The sequence below is a fragment of the Emydura macquarii genome, unplaced genomic scaffold (genome assembly GCF_026122565.2).
Source record: "Emydura macquarii macquarii isolate MOO-44397 ecotype Brisbane River unplaced genomic scaffold, CSIRO-AGI_Emac_v2 contig_2321, whole genome shotgun sequence".
Classification (NCBI taxonomy): domain Eukaryota; kingdom Metazoa; phylum Chordata; order Testudines; family Chelidae; genus Emydura; species Emydura macquarii.
This window is the reverse complement of record NW_027132458.1, coordinates 597243-619957: the sequence shown is the minus strand read 5'-3', so window position 1 is coordinate 619957 and position 22715 is coordinate 597243. Positions and strand designations below refer to the sequence as shown.

General features: G+C 43.1%; 1 protein-coding gene across 1 annotated transcript; it reads left to right on the top strand.

Annotated features, from left to right (window-relative positions):
• Positions 1-12943: 12943 nt before the first annotated feature.
• Positions 12944-20166, top strand: CCK (cholecystokinin). Its single transcript, XM_067560843.1, has 3 exons — positions 12944-12988; positions 14680-14937; positions 19365-20166. Exons 2-3 carry the CDS (start codon positions 14682-14684, stop codon positions 19499-19501), a joined length of 393 nt encoding a protein of 130 aa, XP_067416944.1. The 5' UTR covers positions 12944-12988; positions 14680-14681; the 3' UTR covers positions 19502-20166.
• The last annotated feature ends 2549 nt before the right edge of the window (positions 20167-22715 follow it).

The window sequence follows — 22715 nt, the reverse complement described above, 5'->3', positions numbered from 1 at the left end:
CAGCATGGTCTTAAACAAAAAATAATCCCCAAGGGTTTGGAATGGGATGATGTCTCAGAGTGCTTCTCAGGACCAGATTGGGTGCTGGGCCTGGGGACACCGAGCTTCAGGTGCTGTTTTTGTTGTTAGCAACAAAAGGGAAAATAGAACATTTGAATTAAAATGTGCTTAGGTATTCCATACATGGATTCATTTTTCACTAACCTCCTAGAATGTTCTGGACCTTTGTAGAAGCTCGTGGAACCTTCCAGACTTTCTGAGAACTAAATTTTCCTCAAACCTCCTAGAATATTGTCAGCCACACCCTCGCAGGTATATAAGGGGCAGGGCATTGCCAGTGAGATATAAGAATGAACTGAAGTGAAGTTAATGAACTGAAGTGAAGTTTACTCCACTCCAGTTCTTCAATTAATTCAGGAAGCAGAGCTGAAGGACATTTTTCCTAATGTGTGGACAGCTTTCAGGATTCTGCTCATGCTGCCAATCAGTTGCGAGTGGTGAGCACAGCTTTTCGAAGCTCAGGCTCATTAAAACATATCTTCGATCGCCAATGGCCAATGGGACACTGACATCTCTTGCTATTTTATCACTTGAAAATGCCATTGGCCACTCTTTGTATCTCTCTGGGGATGTGCTTCAGTTCGCAAGGTCAAAGGCGAGAAAAGCGACCTTTTGAACTAAAGGACCAGGGTTAATATTCTAAGGTTGTCACCTACTGTAAAACTATTTAATACTGGTCCACTTAATGTTGGTGTACCGTTCAATTTCTTTATGTTAGTACATTTCAGTTATTCTTAAAATTAAAAATTTCTATAAACTTAAAGGAAACAAATGTTTTTATTTCCTTATATATAGGATGAATAAATACAGATTTACAGATCCTAGCATGCAAAATGGTCATCTCATATGACAGGGATAACTCATGCATGCAAATCGTGCATCAAAGTCCTGAAATGGGCTACACATACAATAAAAAATAAGGTATTCAAAAGAGTAACAAATGGAGCGGTGCCGAAGTCACTCCTCGCCTGGGGCGCCATTTGGTTTAGGTTCGGCCCTGGTGGTTTCTCTCCGACCCCAACCAAATTCACCTCCTCAAAACCATGGAAACCCAAATGTGCAGAGCTCACATAGGGAGGCTTCCTAATTAATCCACTGGGGGTATGTACACTGCATCATCACCATAGTATCTGAGTTCCATGGGATGTGAGAGAGGAAGAAATTATGCTGCTTAATTATGTTCAAAACAACCCACTCATAGAGCCCCCATATCCACCCCCACCTCCAGAAAACAATGGACCCTTTTTCACAGAATTCTTACTATTTTCCTTCCCTTCACCTATAAATGAGGAGGGCATTTAATACCTCAAAACTATTAAGGCAATAACTACCTCAAAAGACCTTTAGCTTTCTACATGGTTTCTCTCTGCTTTTCTCTAAAACAATCTTTAAAAGAAATTCAGAGACCAAACTAAATCTGCAAAGTCAAGGCACTGGTGCTGGAAAGAGTTTAGTGGCAGCATGTAAATTCTTCTGCTGTGAAATTCTGGCTTTATCATATTTGGCAAAACTCCCATTGACATCAGTTGGGCCAGATTTCCCCCTCAGATTTGGGGATGACCCCACGCAGTGTTTAGCTTCCTCTTTAGTGTGGTGTAAAAAACAAATGTTAACAGACAAGAAGCTGCATGGTAAAATTTTGGATGATTTGATAGAAATTAAATGGATTCGAGAAAAGTGAAGAGGAAAAAATGTAATGGCCAAATTAACAGCCAGGAAAGTGTGAGGGGAATGAGAATTCTCTCTCATGTGCTCAAGGCCCTTTGTTCATATAAGTATAGTTATGCAGCCTGTAAAATTATATATAAGTGAAAACTTAGTGCCAAAAGAATGTACCATGCCATTTATCTGCCATTTACCACCAGTTCTTGCTACTTGGTTATACATAATGGACCATATTCATCTCTGGTGCCACACCACTGCCTTCAGCGGAGCCATAATAAGGATAAAGTTCCCCCCAATGTACCGTGTGCTTGTTCTTAAGCAAGAGGGTGTGAGTAAAACCATACAAACCCAAAAGCAGGTGCATCCACAATGCACACTGGAAAAATATAACACTTAAAGAGGTTAAAATGTATTTTTGGCTGCCCTCCCAAGCACTAAGCCTCTTTCGTCCCACACAACAGCCATCTGGCTTTATTCTCTGTGATCTAGCATCCCCATATGCTTATGCTTAGCAGCATACAGCTAATTTTCTGCTACAGAAAGTAAATGCCTTTGAGTCTGAAGCCATGCAGTAACGGATAGGGCCGTATGTTCCACTTTTGTCTAAAAAAATATCCAAAACACGCATAATAAGCGGATGTGTTGCATTATGCGTTCCACGTGAAAACTATGTTGTTGCAAACCACAAGAGCTATTGCTAAGAAAATATATTCCAAGGATATATGACCCGCACATGCTTTCTTGGGAATAAAGCATAGCACAGCACACATGTAGCTGCTGCTGTAACCAGGAGACAGGGTGTGGGTATGTATGCAGTGAGTATTTCTGAGCTTGTTGACATCTGAGGTAAAACTCACACCCCTCACACCATCTTAAAATTACCCTCCCTGCAGAATTACTCTGTGACACAGCAAACTGTCTCAAGGAAAAAAGGATGGAAAAACCCAAGCCCTTTAAGAAGCTAGGCTAAGCATTGGCTAGTTCATGACTCCTTCAGGCTAGCGTATGATCCACTTGGTTTTACTCACTGATGAAGTGGGGGAGGGGAGACCAGACTATTAGTATCCTTTAAGTAAGCATGCTGTGAGAGAAATGAGCCTGGGGCTTCTGAAATACAGTCTCTTCCTACTCAGCTGGCAGGAGGAGAGGTAGTACTAGAGAAAGGTGTGTTGCTAAAGGAAGGCTTAAAAGAGCTGAAACTGGGTAGAAAATACTGCATGAAGGATTCTGGGAAGATTAAGCCTGTGGGTAACAAATAAGTAAGGGACTGAAGAGATTCTTCTGTTTGAAAAATGCTATTGACTGTGTACTGAAGAAGGCTCTGTGGACCAAGATCATTAAGTACTCCAGGGAACTTGACTAGAGAATAGTATCCAAAGAGTGACCAGTGGATGAAAAGTACAACACATCCTACCGTATCTGCTATAGGCAGGACATCCTGACCCACCAATGAGTACCTGGTGGCATACTGACACACACGTAATGTGCCACTCTGATGTAGGTAGCTGCCAGTGGCGTATTACTGTTGCCTAAGGTGACAGTAACTTAAATATCTTCTCTGCAACAAGTTTATTTTCCCTCAGGGACTTTGCAACCGGTGTGACTTACAGCGACCATGATGGACCTAGTGATATGAGCATCAGGAAGCTGTAAAGATGGTTTACAGCCACTTTTGTGCACCCCTCCCCAGGTTGTGTTGGGCACCCACTAGCTGGCACTAATTATCTCTACAGAAAGGAAAGTTTTACTCCAAGAACAAAAGAGTAAAATTGCAGAATATTCATGCTACAAACAGCTCTCTCAAGTGAACAAAGTTTGAAATATATCATGTGAGATATCAAAGTATTTCCTAGGAGTTACAATTGTTCAAAAGATGTGTGACAAAATTTGATTGAATGAATGTACCCTATAAAAAGGGAACAGATAGATCAGATGTTACAAACAAAACAATCCTAGCAGAATGGAAAAAGATCACCGAGTGGTCCTCTAGATTCAGATAGAAGTTATTTTAGAAAACAATCTCACAAATGGATTATTGCTATCTATATGACAGATGAGATGCTATAAAAGCTAAAGATTAAGATATGAAAAAAAAATTCTTCCCAATGCCCATCAAAGTAAAAATAGCTGCATGTTTTCTGACAGTAGACTCATTCACTCCAGATAATAATGGAGGACATCATTTAAATTAGCTATTGAAGTAATAACAACACTTAAGATGCACCATATCCAGGTCCATGAGAACAGTTTAAGATTTGTGAGAATTTATTTAATGCACCCAGACTGTGAAATTAAGCATTCAAAAATATGGAACTGTCAGAATTAAGGTTGCTACTTCCTTTATGCAGTCTGTAACTATATTATCACATACTATATTTTCACTATTTTTCTGTATTTAGTATGAAGGTTGGATAGTGAATGAGGCAGGGGTCTGCATTCAGTATGCGCTGAATGAGGCAGAGATAAGAATAAAAAAATAAATATTGAATAGTTGTCTCATTCACTGAGTATTGTCCAACCCATGGCAAACAAGGCAAAGGTCCAGTGGAAAAATCAGTACATGATCATGAAATACTATACTATACATCTGCATAGACACAGCATATGCAGATATGATACAAGTGTAAACATGCAATGGACAGTCATATCTTCTCCATTTGTTTTTGTACCGCACCAAGCACGCTGCTGGTGTTCTCATTTTATGTATTTTAGAAAATCAGTATTAGAACCTTTATACCATATGTTCATTTGTTTAATAGCGCTCTCCATTAGTGCAGAGCACCACATTTTTATCACTTATAATTAATCTACAGTAATGTATATTCCACACCATACTGATGTAATTGAACTCATAGCATTATATAATGTAGATGAAACTTATGTTGACACAGTACATGTTCACCCAGATCAATACTTGTAACATTAAATATTTTATATATAAACAGCACAGTTGTCTGCCTTTCTCCTCCCTCATTATCTTCTTGTCTATAGCAGGTCTTCTTCCCCAAGGACTAAGCGTAGTCATTAGGGTATGCGCCCTATTAGAATTGCCATTGTTTTCCCAGGACGTTTTTGCTATTTTTTTTTCCAGCTAGACACTGTTTGTATGTTATCTTTTTTGTTTCTGTAATAGCAGTGATCAGTTTAACCAGTAAGCAAAAACAATGAAACCGACTAATCAGAAACACTTTTGGTTAAAAAGAGGGGACGAACTCTTAGGAAAGGAGAGACAGTTCCATTAGCAAAGTACTTTAAAGAAAAATGTTGAATCTATTTTCAGCGTTGTGCTTCTTTTCCTCTTCCACTATCTATGGATGTTATTGCCTCTGTCCCTCTCTCGCTCTGTGCCCTTTCTAGATCATATTTTTAAAAACTATTTTATGTTCTGATGGCAGCCTCTTTATCCTCTGGTGCAGGTGTATGAGATAAAAATCAGTTTTCAGTTCAGTGAGCAACACAGGCAGTCACAGAAAGATCATCTTCAGACCTGAAAATCATTGAGAGACTCTGAATAAAGTCCAGTTACACACAGAAATGGCAGGTAATAGAGCCCATCAAAGAGGGACTCTCAAGCAAAGAGGGGGGCTACTATCCAAGGTGCTACCCTCCCTGTGGCTAATTATAGTCCCCTCTCTGCTAGCTGTTTGTGAGGGAGGGAGAAGAATCAAGAGATAGAAAGACTTATTAGGTCATTAAAGGTGTGGCTACACTGCATTGTACACCTGGTCCGTGGGACCTGGTCTTGTGGATGGGCTGTTTCCAAGTGTCCTTGAAACCAAGCGTTTCTTGAGCCTCCATGCTCTGTTGTTAACCTGGCCTTACAGCTGCTGGACCTTGATCTCACAACCATGCTAACGTGGCCATTCCACATGACACTGACCCACTGACTCAGGTTGTGATTTGAGCTGTATCTACGCTTCATAATGACAGGGCTGGGGATACAGCGGGACTTGGGTCCCACTCCCCAACAGGTCCTAGGTCCTGAGTGCTTGTGCCCTGAGTCAGACTGATTTGTGTGTGGACAGAAGGGGTAGGGAGACTTGGGTTCAAATCTGAGTCCGAGCCTGGGGTAGGTGCATAGTGTAAACATGCCCCTAGACCCTCATCTAATCAAGGCACTGGCAGGATTGTTACCTACAAACTAGGTGTAGTAGACTGAAGTCTGGTCTACACTGGAGATAAAGGTCGACATAACGTCACTTATGTCGATCTCTGAAAGCCTGCATCTACACTGGTATGGCAGTCCCATAGACTTAACACATGGCAAAAGTCGACGTAATAAAACCACCTCTGCAAGTGGTGTAGCACCTAATTCGATTTTATTGGTTCGATTTTGCGTCAGAGTAGACAGAGCGTAACGTAATTTGATGTTCATGGCCTCCAGGAGGTATCCCACAATGCCCTGTTGTGACCGCTCTGGACATTCACACTCTGCTGTTATGTGGTCACACTCACCAGAAATGGCCCCGCCCCTCATGCCCCGGGAAAATTTCAATTTTCATCTCCTGTGTAGCCAGCATGGCGGGAGTTTGTAGCTAAACTCGTCATGGCTACTGCAAGGCCCAAACACGCTCCATCATGGAGTTGGCCAGAGGTCTTAGATCTCATCAGTCTTTGGGGCAAGGAGTCTGTTATGGCGCAGCTCAGAGCCAGCAAAAGAAATTTGACCACTTATGGGAAGATATCCCAGGGCATGTTGGAGAAGGGGCACAACAGGGACGTGCAGCAGTGCCACGTGAAGATCAAGGAGCAATGGCAGGCATATCAAAAGGCCAGGGAAGCTAACAGCCGTTCTGGCTCCTTGCCCAAAAAATGCCACGTCTATGAGGGCTGCATGCCATTCTCGGCGGAGACCCCACCACGGTGCCACCACACGGCATCGATACCTCTGCTCCATCCCACTCCATGGACAATGATGAGGACTCCGTGGACGAGGAGGAGGCTGAGGAGAGCAGGGTGCAGGAGAGCAGGGTGTCCCTTCTCTCAGACAGTCAGGACCTATTCCTGACCCCAGAGCAGTCCAGCAGCATGCAGAACAGCACTAATGATCCCAGGGAAGGCACTTCTGGTGAGTTTTTTTTTTCTTCTTAGCAGTTAAGTTTCTTCTTTAAGGGTGGGTGGGGGGAAAGAAAGAGGATTTCAGGGGTTTAGCGTACTGTCTTGGGCAGCTACTCCCGGAACAGATTATTTATGTGCAGAGATATGCTCCGAGAATCATCCATTGATATCTCAAGGAAATGTTCATGTATGTAATCTGTTATCCTTTCCAAAAGGTTTCGGGCCAGGGCAGCCTTGTTCCTTCCTCCCCGATAGAATACTTTGCCGCGCCACACTGCAATCAGTACCCTGCTGTGTGCAGCAAACCTTTCCTTTTCTCATGCCTTACTCTCAGGAGACTGATATCGCTCATGGTCCCCTAGGGAAGAGAGAGCACATGTTTATTCCCCATTGTATTGCCCCAGTAAAGTCACTTTAATTATTTGGCTATGGTTTCAGACAACACTATTAACACCCCCGGGCTGTCCCCAGATCCCCGGTGGCCACCTCGTGATGAAATGGTCATCTTAATTCAACCATGGCGCCCAGGCACCCCTCTCATACAGGGCATTTGAAATGAGCTTTTTTAATTCTCTCTAAAGCAAAGTGCCCCTAGCTTACCATCTCTGCGAGCTGACCCTTCTGGGATGTGTGGAATGGAATGAGGGTCTATCTTATTCTTGTGCACAGCAAGGGGAACTTTTATACATTGCTGCATTTCTTTCATTTCCCTGGGTATCCTAACAATGGCACCGTTGTGCATTTCTTTTCATTCTGTAGACACCTCAGCCTTGACCCAGCCTGCTCGAACTGCTGTGGAAAGACTATCGCAGATTAAGAAGAGAAAAAAAAAACCCAAGAGACAACATGTTTGGCGAGCTCATGAACACCTCTGCGGCCGCAGACACAGAGCTCCAAGCGTGGCGGCTGACCTTGTCCCTGAATATGGACATGGACAGGGAGAGTCAAAGAGCGATGCAGGAGCATGATTACAGGAGATCATCACGCAGGAGATGTTGCAAATCATGCATGACCAAGCAGACATGCTCCGGCGGCTTGTGGAACTTCAGGAGGAGTGGCAGCCAGACAGAGTCCTGTTGCAGCCCCTCCATAATGCTCCTCAGTCTATGGCTTTGCTGCCCTCCCCCTCCCACACCCCTAAGCGGGCTCAGAGGAGAATGGCCAGGCTGCAGTATGTGGTGCACTCTACTCTAGTAGAGGCGAGCAGAAAGCAGTGGTGGCCCCGCTAATAGCTGGCCTGCAAGCAACCACACTACCATTTGAGACTGTGAATGAACACCAGCTCCCTGCCCCCACCGACTCGAATGTTCATAAATAAAAGTTTGCATCGTTTCAACACGTTTCTTTATTAAATCACATCTTGCTTGGGAGGGATTTGGAGGGTACTGACATACGTGGTGGGGGGGATTTAAAACAAAGGCACATAACATACAGGAACAGAAATCATTACTCCATCTCATTGCAGAACATGGTTTTCAATACCTCCCTAATGCAAAGCTCTACGCGGTTAGCTTTCAGCGTATTGCTGGCATCTGGCTGCTCATAATTGGCAGCCAGTCTTTCTGCTTCCATAGCCCAATCCTGGGGGAACCTTTCCCCTTTCGTTTCACACACATTATGAAGAACACAGCACGCAGATATCACTGAGGGGATGTTCTTTTCACTCATGTCCGCCCTAGTGAGGAGACTTCTCCATCTGGCCTTTAAACGCCCAAACGCACATTCAACAAGCATTCTGCAACTGCTTAGCCTGTTATCAAAACACTCCTTGTTGCTGTCAAGGTGCCTGGTGTACGGCTTCATTAGCCAAGGAAGCAAGGAGTAAACAGGATCCCCAGGATCACTATTGGCATTTCAACACACCCGATGTTAATTTTTTGGTCTGGGAAGAAAGTGCCTGCCTGCATGTTAGAGAACAGCCCAGAAATACGTGTGCGTCATGCACCTTTCTAGACCACCCCACATAGATATCTGTAACATGACCCCTGTGATCTACAAGGGCCTGCAGGATCATTGAAAAGTACCCTTTGCGGTTTATGTACTCGGTAGAGAGGTGGGCAGGGGTAAGATAGGGATGTGTGGCCCATAAATGCCCTTCCCCCCCCACAGTTTGGGAACCCCAACGCGGAAAACCCATCCATTATGTCCTGCACGTTTCCCAAAGTCACTTCATAGCAGAAGTCTATTAATGGCCTTGCACACTTGAATCACGGCAGCTCCCACTGTAGATTTACCAACTCCGAAGTGATTCCCAACCGAGTGGTAACAGTCAGGGGTTGCCAGCTTCCACAGAGCAATGGCCACTCACTTCCCCACTGTCAGAGCTTGTCTCAAGTGAGTATTCACGTGTTTCAGGGACGGGACCAGCTCTGAGCAAAGTTCGAAGGAAGTGGCCTTTCGCATATGAAAGTTTTGCAGCCACTGGTCATCATCCCACAGCTGCATAATGATGCAGTCCCACCAGTCTGTGCTTGTTTCCTGGGACCAGAACCGGTGCTCCATGGACTGCAGATGATGCTTTACCACCTGCAGCAATTGGGAATTGTTCTGCTCGATGGCTTGTAGCAGGGCAGCCTCAGTGGCATAGCGGTTGCCCGTGTCTCGGGTTCTCGGTCTTCTTTGAAAATACTCCATGATAAGCTGAGATGTATTTGTGAAGCTCACAATAATAGTGCAGAGTTGAGCTGGCTCCATGTCTCCGCAACAATGGTGAGCACGCGGCATAAACAAACGGTGCAAAAACCGGTTTCCTGTTTGTTTGCGGGAAGAAGGGAGGGGGAAGGAGCATTGCATCATGGGATGATGAAACTCATCCCAACAGCCACCGCAGCTAGTTGCACTGTGGGATAGCAACCCACAGTGCACTGCTTGGACTGCCGACACAAGCGTGGCGAGTGTGGACACGAGAGCCCGGCGCAAGGCGCGTGGTGTGGACATGATCCAGCGACTTCTAAAAATCGGCACCTGAAAGTCAACTTTAAGTAAGCTTTAAGTAAGTCGACTTCACTCTGCAGTGTAGACATACTCTCATGAGGGTCTGCTCTTGGGCCACACTTGCCCAGCATAAGCCCAAGCTACCACCCCAAAATACGGCTTGAGTTGAAAGTTGGGGGGGTGGGGGTTGGTCTTTTGTTTCTTTTGTGTGATGTTCGCCTTATGTGGTTCCCCCCGCCCGCCTCGCCTCGCCTCCCCACGGCTGAGTCAGGCTCCGGCTGGGTTAAGGCCAGGTCCCTGCAGACCACACACACACACACACACACACACACACGGCTGAGAGCCTGAGTCCCCTGCAGGCGCGTCGGGGGCGGGGCGGACAGTCCAGAGCCGGCGGAGGAGCAGCGAGGGGGTTTGAACAAGTTCCCAGCGCCCTCTGTGGGCCGCCGGCTGTGGAGCCGCGCCTCTGCCGGACCGGGGGGTGAGAGCTGGCGAAGAAGAAACCGGGCTCAACCCCCCCTGGCCAGGCGAGGGGGCCCAGGAGTGCAAAACAAAGCAACAAATGCAGCGAGGCCGCTTCAGGGGAACCTGGCCTGAGACAGTGCAAAACTCAGCCTGCCTTAGTCCGTGCCCCAGGGGAGCTCCGCCCGGGCGGTCACTGGAGAACCGGGGGGGCGCTACGTGCTGTAGGGCTGGTGTGAAGTTGTGGCCGAGGATGAAGCCGAGCGATTTAGGAGGAGGAGGCTCACGGCCCCTGTCACTGACATAGGAGCCCCTGTTCCGCCTGTTCTCATTCGGGGAGGGTCCCTCTTTGTCCCCTGCTACACGGTCACTTCACGGAGCGTCCTCTCCTCCCACCACCCCTCCTGCCTCAGTTTCCAGGTGTGCAGACAACCCCCCGTGCACGACCCGTGGGGCTCAGGAGAAGGACGGTGTCTTAGAAGAAAAGAGGGTTTGCTCCGGCCCCTTTCCTTGTGGGGCCGGGCTGAAATAAAAATCCGCATTCGTCTAGTCTGCGTCTCCACCGTGTAGACTAAAACAAGGCCAGGTCACTGTCCAGCAAAGCCAGCCACCCCGTCCTCACACAGCCATAGCGCTGTGAAGTCGAATCCACCCCGATCCCAGTGTACCCGGGGGCACTTCGGCTCCGAACTCCAGCAAGGAGTGGACTGAAGGCGGTAGGAGGTTTTTCCTTTCTTAACTCGGTTTTCCTGGCGCTCAGGGCTCCCAAGACTGGATCGGGAAGCTAGTGGAGAAGGCGATAGGATTTCTAACCAGCCTCTCTCGCTCGCTCTCTGCTTTCCTCCCCACCCAGCCCAGTGCCACATGGTTTAGCGGTAGGTGACAGCAGAGGACGGTGACCAAGCAGCGGGTCCGGGCCAAGCGGCACCGATCGATGCCGCACGGATCTGGCGCGCCCGGGCGTGTCGAGCATCAATGCGAAGCGAAGTGCCGGCGCGCATTCCCCCAGCCAGGCAAGCCACGAGTCAGCAGCTGGGATAGGGGTCCGGCTCGGATCTTGCTCTGAGTCTATCTCCCTCCACCCCCCACCCCCCAAAGGAAAAAAAAATCTGGTTTGAGAGTTTCAGCTGTTTGCACGCGGGGCAGTCAGCTCTATGGAAAACGAGGGGGGCTGATGCTAAATACTGGGGAGCAAGGCGGGTGCGAAGGAAAGCGGCAGCAAGGAGAAAGACAGGCGATGAGGGGGAGAAAGGAGGCCGAGGTGGCCCCTAGTGTGTATCTGTGCATTACTGGGGGAGTGTCCCTGTCCCCGTGGCAGGCGGATTTGCTCCCAGAAGCAGCAGGTGTGACGGGCAAGGAACTGAGCTGGCCGCCCTGGGGAGATGATGTGGGGAGAGGAGTTTAGTAGAAGGTGGATGGGACTTGCTCATAAAAAACCATCAAGCCGCGGTTCCCAGCCTCACGCCTGGTTGGTGTTTTTCTGCGGGGGAAGCTCAGCCGCCTGTTCTCGGAGAGTTACAGCCGCGCTCGGGGCGAAGGGAAGGGGCGGCAGCTTGCAGACCGCTTTACAAATCCTGGAGCCGTAACAACACACCCCTCGTGTAAACATAAAGCGTTTGGCGCATCCGTGACTGGAGCCCTGCTAGCTCCCCCTGGTGTGCGGCAAAGTAGCAAAGCCTCAGGATAACCTCAGACTCTGGGCGTGTGAACAATGGAACCAGAGCTGATAAATCCTCCCTATTGTGTTATATCAATGTCTTCCTTTTAGTAGGACGGTGTCCTCGGGGGGGGGGGGGGGGGAGAAAAACCATCTGGTTTATTTCCCGAACCTGCGTTTGTCCAAGAAACCCTAAGTCCCCCTCTGCCCCCCAAAAATGTTTTTTTGCATTGGAAAATTAACAGGTAAAGAATATGACTGAGAACATAACACACATTATGTCAAAACCATTGTTTTAGGGATGGGGAACAGAAAGAAATCCCGTAATCCCTCAATGTCCCGTGTATTTGGAGTGGTCTGGACTGTCCTGTACGGTTCTGATAGAGCATCGGTTTCTTTCTCTACACCCTAGAAATGCATGATTTATAGAATCCATAAATAAATACAATCAGCCATCACTAAGTCGTGCCGAGAACTCAGCGAGCCAGCATGTGCCTTTAGCTGCTCTTTGTGCTAAGCATATGAAACCAGGACCAGTTACTGAAAGATCTGTAAATAGTAGTGCAGGGAGTGAAAACAATATTTAAAGGAGCCTTATCATTCAAAAAGTCTCTGACCACTTCTCAGGTATGTTACGTCTGGGCTAGTTTAGATAGCTAGATAACAAACAGTCTCTCTGGGTTTGTGCGTCTCTTTGAAGAATGTTTAAATCTTCCAGAGCATTATTTCATGGAAAGCTGAAATACGGACACTGGTGGATTCTTTCTGGGCTTTCAAAGTGTAATGTTGTGAAAAGACATTAGTATCCCCACCCAAAGCAAAGTCAGTTGCTTAATTAAAACTAAAATACTAGTTAAGGAAAACGATACTGCCACCTGACAAGATCAAAGAAGCTCTGGTGAAGAAAGGGTTAAGAACCCAGCGCTTCTTCATTAGTGGATTTTTTTAACCCTATCCCCATCGGAGTTAAATTAATTTGTTACGAAGTGATAGCATCCAGCTGAGCACGTGGTGATCCCTCGTTTGCGTCAGACCTGTGCAAACAAGCAGCACTGGGCTAGACTATTTAAGCAGCAGCATTTCAAACTGCAAGAACTTATCGAACCTGAACACTACTCTTTCTGATTTGAACTAGGAAAAAGTATCTTACAGGTAGGAGATGATGGATCAATAACTTTTTAGCCATAATTTGGTTGAATCTTTGCTTATAGAAAAAAATGTTAAAATGATGTGACTGTATTTACTTGTCTGCTTATTCTTTTTGTATGTGAATTTTCAGTGTATTCTTCTCATGAATATTCTCACATGCACCTTCACTAAAGAACATTAGATCTTTAATGTTTAGATCTTCAATATGTGGAATTAAGAATTAAAGCATGAGCCTATTGTTCTTTCTATCAATATCTTTGTCATTTATAAAAATTATTTTACATCCTTGAAAAAGATCTAAGAAAGCAAAATTATGTTTTAGTTTTATAAGTGAGCACCTTGGATTACACAGCATTTGTGATGGGAAATGAAAATTAATCATGTAAATGACAGATATAAAATCATGAAAATGAACTAATATATGTATTTAAATATTGGACTTTATGTTCTGAGTCACTTATTATATGAAGTAGTCAGGTTAGAACAGCCATATGTACATGAAAAGAATACAGAGTATATGAATTTTATAAGTAGCAAGGATGTGTTTTGATGCCTTAGTGTTAAAGTACTAATTATGACAGGGCAATAGAATCCTGAAATGTTACCACTTTGAAACTTTTCTTTCATCTCCTAACAATTTTGATGAAAACTTGTTTCCCTCACATTAAAACATTATTAGTTCTAATGTATGTGATGGGCAAATTTGCTTTAACAGTTCATATTTGAGAAACACGTTATTATTTTTAGTATATTGTTAAATAACTTGTATGTCTTAGGGGTTCTTAGACATATAAAATATATATATTTTCTGTATATATTATACACACACACACACACACGCAGAAAATAGCGTTCTAGCATGAAGAAGTTTCCAGGTTCAATATTTCCTCTTGGGCATGGACTTTTATAAACTGAAGACTAATTTTACATTTCCAGAACAACTCTATTTCAGTTAATACACTGATTTATGCAAATCCATGCATTATAGAAAAGATATATAAAGTAAGTTATGTTTGGATTTTGTAGAAGCAAGAAAATATCTGTCACACTTAAATTCTGTTTTACATGAAGAAACATATTGTTCCTATTTCTAATTACTAAACAGCTTTGAAAATTACCTGAGACCCAAGTTTGTTCCACAGTTTTTCAATTGTTGGATGTATAATTTTTGTAAGATTTCATTTTCCTTTCCCTTAGTGATTTTTTTGCCCTCCCCCCGCCCTCTTTCAGATATGGTAAAACAACTAGAACAATTAAGCACAAACAAAATAAATGTTGCTAAAATAAACAGTCTTTACCTGCTTTTCAAAACTGAATATTTGAACAAGACAGTGAAATACTGAAATGTTATCACCTGAGATAGAGGAGGAACTATAGCATAGAGAAGGTGGTTCTTCAGCAAAGAACTTTACAATAGATTGATTATATCTTAACTAGTACCAGTATACAGCCCTATTTCTCTCTGCCTCTTAAATCTAGATACATTTTACCTATCTGTCAAATATTCTCTTGACAATCTTCTCCCATTTAACACTGATCCTTGACTTACAGCACATTTTAAAATGTAGTTTGTTCAGAAGTCAGCACTTTTTAAAAAAAAGTTTTTTTTAAAAAGTGGGACGTGGGGTGGAGGGGGAGTATTAAATCCAGAGATGTTCCCCATTCTAACCATCTGTAGTTTCTTTTCCTTCCAGCTATGTACAGTGGTATCTGCATCTACATGTTCCTTGTTGTGCTCGCTACGAGCTCTTTTGGACAGCAGGCTACAAGCTCACACAATGAGAATCCTGTGGCCACTGACCTTGAGCAGAGCTTGACAGAACATCACCGACATATCCGTGTCCCTTCATCTGCTGGCCAGCTGAAACCTATCCCTCGGGTGGATAGAAATGTTGACCAAAAAGCCAACGTTGGACCTCTGTTGGCCAAATATCTTCAGCAAGCCAGAAAAGGTAATAGCCAGCTTATTATGCCGTGTGTCTATGTCAAAAGAATTCCCTTTGAGATTCAGTCCTTTTGTAGATTCATAGATTTTTAAGGACAGAAGGGACTACAATGATCATCTACATTTGTAAAAGAAATATTGAAAAATAGTAATAAGGAATTGAGTATTTGCTTTCACACATGTACAGTCAGAATTATCTTAAGTTTCTAGTGTCATGATCGCGTGGAGTACACTAGAATTGCACAGCTACAAACCTCTGTGGTGTTGCAACAAGGTTTGTTGCATACAGTAGCTCAATTTCAGGGCTTGATTCTTCAAACTCTTACTCACATTAGTTGTACTTACCCACCTCAGTAGGTAATGACATTACCTACACGAGTAAAGATTTGTGAGATAGAGGCCCACAAAACATGTATTTGCACAAAATAAGACTGTTTACAGTGTATACATTATAGTATATACATGCGCGCACACACACACACACACACACACACACACACACACACACACACACACACACAGAGTGACTTTAGAAAAGGAATGCTTTCCTCCTAAAAAGCTAGATATTTGTTCTTCCAAAAGAGATACTAGATTTAAAACATCTGCAAATAGTTGTCCATTTAAACTTCCCTGTAAGAAGCTCATTCACTTTTTGTTTTGAAGTGCTGTGCTCTGGAAAAGAGCTCAGTTTTGTATCTGAATACACAGGGGTATTGCTTGCATATGCAGGGGGAAGGGGCAGGCTACTTGCACAGCATTTCCAGTGAGCAAGAGGGCTGCCAAGTGCGACAGAAACGACTACACGTGAAGTGTTGGTTTCAGAGGTCTCTTCACCTGCTACAATCTCCCAATATTCTACACCCTGCATTGCCGGAAAGCAGGACATCTTGGAAGTGAAGGAGATGGGTGCCAAGGGGAGATTCTTTGCCTGCTATTACATAGCTGTTTTGATGCTGGGCAATAACTTTGCTCCCAGACCAGGATTATCTCCCCTCATGCATTTAGGATGAAATTCACTTCACCCAAGCAATGGCCTGCTCCTTTCATTTCCCTCCACTTTGGTCTATGCAGGTCTGACAGAGACCTCTTCTTTGACACACATTGGGAGGCCACTTCACTTGTGACCTCTCCCTCCACATAGCCTCATTGTAGGACTTATATTGTGCTGGGCTCCACTCTAGGAGAATTTCTTCCTTACTCCTGGTAGGGTTCTGCAGTTGAGACGTCATGGATGTTATATACCGCATACATATTATATTGTCTATGTTCTCACACACATGTATTCATATTGACATATATAAAATGGTCAAGTAATAATAAAGTTATAAGCAACTGAAAAGAAATCACTTCTGGGCATGCTGTGAAGACATTTGAACAAATGCCAAATCTAAGCATGTCCGCTCAGGAGCCCAGTTTAACAGTAAAAGTAATATAATGAGACGATCGTGTGATTTTCATTTAGAAAGATCAGTGTCATAATTAAATGGTTTGCTGGACTAAGCATTATTATTACAGGAGATCTGAGAAACAAAATCTTAATATCTATCTAATTTTAATATTTCCATCCTTCATTTTCTGAAAATCTGCTGTTTGGAAGTTTATCTATTTATTCTGTTTCAGAATGGTTTCATAGTTTGTGCATTCTCCAAAATATCTGACTGGCATTCCAACTATCTCCACTAGCTATACTGAAAAAAACACTTTGGCTTTATGCTGTAATTTTCTTAAATGTTACCTGACAGAAGATGTAATGTATCATTGATTTAGCTCAGATTTCTTTAAAAAAAAAAAAAAAAAAAAAAAAAAAAAAAACCCTATTTTTAGCAGTATGTTTGTAGTCCTTAAAGCCACAGAAGGCATATGATACAATGCTTTCTTGTAGCTTCGGGAGACGTCAAGCTTAATATTAGCCCATCACAGACAGATGGTTGGACTTATTATTGAACTTGTAACAGGAGCATATAAAGGATTTAGAGTGATAGGACAAAAACATGCAACCTTTGTATGGATAGAAAGCTCACAGTGACCTATCATTTACTTCCCCTTCAAACCCATTAGCTACCAATCATATTACCCTCCTTTAACAGAAGACCTTATGTGTGTGTTCTAGGAGAGGTTGTTCAGTGTTGTAATTTCACCATCTAGATAATATTGCTTTTACATTTAAAAAATGGCTAATATAAAGGTTCCAAATGATATCTGATGAAAAATCTTGAGATCCCCTCAATTCCAATTTTAGTCACTTTTAGGATGTTCAGACCATACCTACTGGCTAGAAGACACTAAACATTTAACTCTAGAGGGAATTTTGCTGTGCTATGAATGCTTAGTGGTGATGTTTGTGATTATGGTTTGTGGAGAGGCCCAATTTGGCCAATATTTTCAGTTATTAACAGGGAAGGAAATAAATTATTATCCAAAGAGGTTAGGTTTGAGTGCTATCATCTTTCAAAAATGGCTGTAATTTGAAGCTGAAATGTTTGAAGGCCACTGGCTCTGTAGTATCCATAGGACACCTTCAGAGATTTGAAAGTAATTAAGATGACCTCTATTCTGATGTTAAGAAATTCAGTTTACTGTGCATGATCTACCAGCTCTTTCAATTAAGTTATCCTAAAAGTGTTTTAACACGTACTGGATATAGAGGAGACATACTGTGGTTATTAAGTCAGAGACAAACTAATTAAAAATTCTCAAAGGAACCTTTTTCAGGGCAGATCACAATGGCTCCAAAAGAGCCATTAGGGCCCAGTGAATCTTTGATTTGCAGACTCAGGAGTCTTAAGTAGAAACCATCTCTTAGATCAAGGACTCTCTGTTCCAATGGTATCAGACAATACTGCCAAAAACACACTTTCATCACTCCTTAATTACATACTTTGAATTATTGTATATGAATTTTCTGGGTTCTGAGGATTTAACTGAGATCCTTGAATGTTAATCAATCAGACTTTTTAGTAGTTAAATTTTTGCCATTTTGGTTTAAGTAAATATCTAAAAAGTTGGGGGAGGGGATCAATTCAGTTTATATTTATTCTCCTCCGCAATCATTGATAAAGCAATTAAGTTCCTAACCATATGTTCATTATTTTGTTCTGACTCACTTCCATCTGTGAAGAAAACTCCACAGACATAAAAGTACTGTGGCAACCAGTGTTCCTTTAAAATATAAATTGTTATATAGCAAGAATATTCTATAGAATTGTGGGCTTTTTTTAATTTGATCAATTTAAAGACTCTCAGATCTGGATCAAACCTAAATATTAACAATGTATAGTGTCTGTTCCTGTTCCAATTAAAGTTAATGGGAGCTTTGTCATTTCACTGACTTCAGTGGTAGAAGGTTTAAGCTTATTATAATTACATTATTACTGCACATAAAGTTAAAATGTATCCATGGAAGTGCAAACTTTAACATTCTTTGAATAGAAGCAGATTCAATTAACGTTTTAAAACTTTCTGGTCTAATGATGTAATATCTTAAGACAGATAAAGACTTTTCTTTTTCATGTGTGAGGCCTGATTTACCACAGAAAGTGTTGACTTTACATCCTATTAATGCTTTAAACAAAGATGGGCAGCAAATGAAAAGCAATAACAGAGATCAACACTCAAATATAATGGCAGAAGGAAATATAGAAAAACCTTAGTTCAATAGCAGAAGTTACCCAAAAGTAATAGTATTCCAAGAGTTCCAGCGCAGTTGTATCTATATGTTCGAGCCATACTGTTCACATACAATCCTGTCCCCAGCTTCTCTGGAAAAGCTGTATCTTAACTCCATCCCACTCATAACAAACGTACAGTGTAAGAATATGTATTCTTTTACTCGGCTCAGTCTGTGGCTCAACATAGAGAACTGTCATGGAGTCCTCGTCTCAGACACGCTACTGCTCTCAAGTAGATTTAGCTTATCACAGAGCAGTCCTCATACTGCCTAACAAACAAGAGGGAGACATCATAGAGGACACTGAGCAAATCCAGGTCCCTTTTCATCCCTCTAAGTGGCCAGGCAAAAGAGGAGAAATATTCCCACATTCCTTCCCAGAAGCCAGGAATAGGGATGAGGAGAGGGAGATAGTGATGTGCCCAAAGGAGTCACAGAAGAGACTCTCAAAATAGTGAACACCAGGCTGCAGGTTCCACAACATGGGAGAATCCTCACGTGAGAAGAGAAATGTGCAGATTATTAGTCATGCTGTCCACAAATCACAATGTACACAATTACAAATGCCTGTAGCAAATCTCCAATAGGTATGCTTTCTATTTTGTATAAAAGCAAATGATTCTGAGGACATTCCCCCTATTTTCCAAGAAAGTGCTATAAAAATTGTATAAATCAAACCACACTAGCTACTACACACATTAATACAAAAATCAGATTAGGTGAACCTGGAAATTGAATTCATTTATTCTTTGCCTCTCATCTGTTAGGTCCTCTTGGAAGGATCTCAATTATGGGAAACAAGGTACAGAACATTGACCCTATGCACAGGATAAACGACAGAGATTACATGGGCTGGATGGATTTTGGACGCCGCAGTGCTGAAGAATACGAATACTCTTCTTAAAGAATATCAAACTATCTCAAAAAGAAAAATCACACTCTCATCTCTGTACAGAAGGAAGAAAAATAATTTGTTGTCCTCTACGAATCAGTGTTTTTAAAATATATTATGTACTCGATGTAAATTTGTCTGGAAAACTATACTGTGCAATATATACAGTTGCAGAATTATCCAGAAAATGTTCTTTCTCCTATGGTTTCTTATCATACACTGATATTATATTAAAATTATTTCACTTATCCCCTCTTGTCTTGTCACAGTAAGTTGCTGTGTGTCTTACAATAAACTGAAGCAGGAAAATGCCTTCATTTTGCCATGTAAATATATTACATGTGTTAAGCAATCATACAGGTGAAGAACCACTTTTTAAATAAACCTTGCAGTGTTCTCTTTGGTTGCGAACTCTAGAGATAACCTGTCCAAATATCAATTTAGTAGCATAGTTTTGCCACAAAAGGCCAAGTATCTTCATGGTTACCCTATTTGTAAAGGATTCAGTTATACAACAAAATGACATGTTTTCAGTGAATGGTCAACAGTGCTAAACCTTTAGAAAAACCTTTCATCTTCTTGGCTCAGTTATTTTCTGTTGTGAACTAAATGTGAAAATTCTGCTAACAGCTATGAATCATGGAATAAATAAAACATGCCTTGCCTTGTGGTGAGTTATACATTTGTTCTGAGTTTGTGAGGTAAGCGCTGGAAGTACAGCATGGGAGTCTCTTGAGGAAGGTGACAAATCACATACAACTCAGAGGGTGAAATCAAATATTGGTCAAATAACTTCAAAAAGCAAATGTGTGTCAAAATTAAATTCTTTTTCAGACACTGGGTGTTAAATTCATCAAATGTATTGTTTGGTGTGAAAAGTCTGCTCAGGATCTACTGGTAGGAGCTACACTGAGGGCTGGTTCATACTTACTGCGCGATTCGGCGGCAGTCAACGGGAGTTACGCAAACTACGCAGAGTAGTTTGCGTAACTCACGTCAACTGCTCTGCTTTCCTTCTGCATGTTGTTCTCACTGCTCTGAGCCGACTCAGCACTATGCTACTTGAGGGGGTGGACTTACTCAGTCGACTTCCTGATCGATTGAGCAGGTCTTACTGACCGCTCAATCGACCAAGAAAGATCGATCTGGCGGCGGCGATTTTGCCTCCGTCAGTCTGAACATAGCCTAAGAGATCCAAAGAGGAGCTTTCTCCCTGCCCAAGCCAGTGGGTGCTGTCAAAAGCTTTTCTTAGGCAGAAGTCACTGATCTTTGATTGTGAAACATCTTCCACGTGTAGCAGAAAAGACTGGCGTAAAAACAGCTGGTACCTACCTAAAGACAAACACAGGTCATACAGCCAGACAGAAGGCTCCAGAGAATTTGTCTTCAGATGTTTACAATAAAATTAAAGGTTCTGATTCTCCTCTGCATTTATTCCACCATTCCACCAGCACAAATCAGTCCTAGAGCTGGCGTAGCCAGCTGTTGGAGAACCATCTCTCATTGGGATTCCCAGGTGGCATAGGGCTACTATAGCAGCTCTTGTGCCACCCACAGCCTATAATGGGCACAGAGGTCATGGCAGATCAATCCATTTCACAGTTAAAGACACAATGATTCTCCCTGTAGACTTGATCCAGTTAATTTTATTCCCTGCTTTACTATTTTCATTTCAAACCAGGTACTGTATAAAACAAGAGTGAGAGAAACGTTTGCAAGAGTGGATTGAGCCTCTAGTCATCATGCCCACAAAGAGCATGGAATCCTGGGTCCTATCGTAGATTATAACTTTCTATAGTATGTCTGTAACCCAATGAAATTACTTTAAAATGCTTAATTATTTAACATGGTAAGGGACGGTGTTCTGGGAAAGAGTTGAGAGACCTGTGCATTTTCATAAGCTAGTTGTTGTGCTTCAGGGCAACACATCATTAATTCATGGTGTGGACAGTCTTTAAATACGATCTTTAATTAATGAAAAATATTCATCCGCCTCTTAAAATGCAGCTCTGTGCTGCAAGGTGCCTGTAAAAAGTGACAAAGTTGGGTTTCCTGTTTGTTCGCTCTTAGGCCTGGTCTACACTGCTGCCACACGTTGATGGGAGATACGCAAGCTACATCATGTAGCTTGTGTATCTCCCATCGACTCACTCACATTGCCATATCATGGCATCTCCACTGCACTGCATCGACAGGAGACACCCTCTGGCTGATGTAGCCTTATTCTGGTTTTTTGTTTTTTTTTGGGGGGGGTAGGGGGGGAGGTCTGGGAGGGGAGATTTATTGAGTTGACTGGAGAGCACTTCCAGGATCAATTGAGCGGGTCTCCACAGCCCACTCAGTCAATCCCACTGCATCGATCCATGCAGCCCTGGCAGTGTAGACATACCCTCTGTGGTTTCTTCTTTGGATGTGCTTAGCTTTTGCTAAGCTGTTGTTTTGCAATCTGCTTTGAGTAAAGAGCAGGACATAGCTCTGCTGGCACAAGAGTGACCAAGGAGGGAATTATGACAGAGTCACAATTTTCTTCCTGATTGCCCCATTATTTTAGAGGGGAACTGGCCTGTACCAGTAGCAGATTACAACCGCCTCTGCCAAGCTTAGCTGGGCCAGGTGATGCTTTGGGGATGGAAGCAGAACCAAGGCTCTGCACATTCCCACTCCCAGCTTAACTGCATGTTGTCCAGCATGGGCTGCGCTTTCCCCTCCTCCCACCTCACTGGGTCCCATTGGTAAGATATCCTATGCAGCGGACTAACACCCTCTGACTTCCCTGTTTGCAGGTACCTAGGGCAAAGGAAACTTTGTCCTTTGTAAGTATTAAGTTGTCTGATTGGAAGCATTGGAAACTAAGGGAAGGGGAAACTGTGCATAATTCTCTGCAGGGAGTTTTTGTGCATCATCCCTGCCTGGGTGTGTGTGTAGTAACCACAAGGAGAAGGCAGAGGATATGGCCTTCTGACTACAAAGATGCCCAGAAATCTCTGGGAGACATATGGCTGTCTGAGCAACCAAGCAGAATGATGCCCCTTCAAAGGGCTACCGAGGGTCCCCATTCTGCCAGGCACCAGAACTTACCCATAGATGGGACAGACCCGAATACATATTTGAATGAGACATAGGATGATAAGATATCAGATATTGAACCTTCTTTTGTAACCTCGGTGCCATATTTTTATATTACGCCCAAAAGAACATTATTGAAGTTACAAAGTCAAGCACTCAG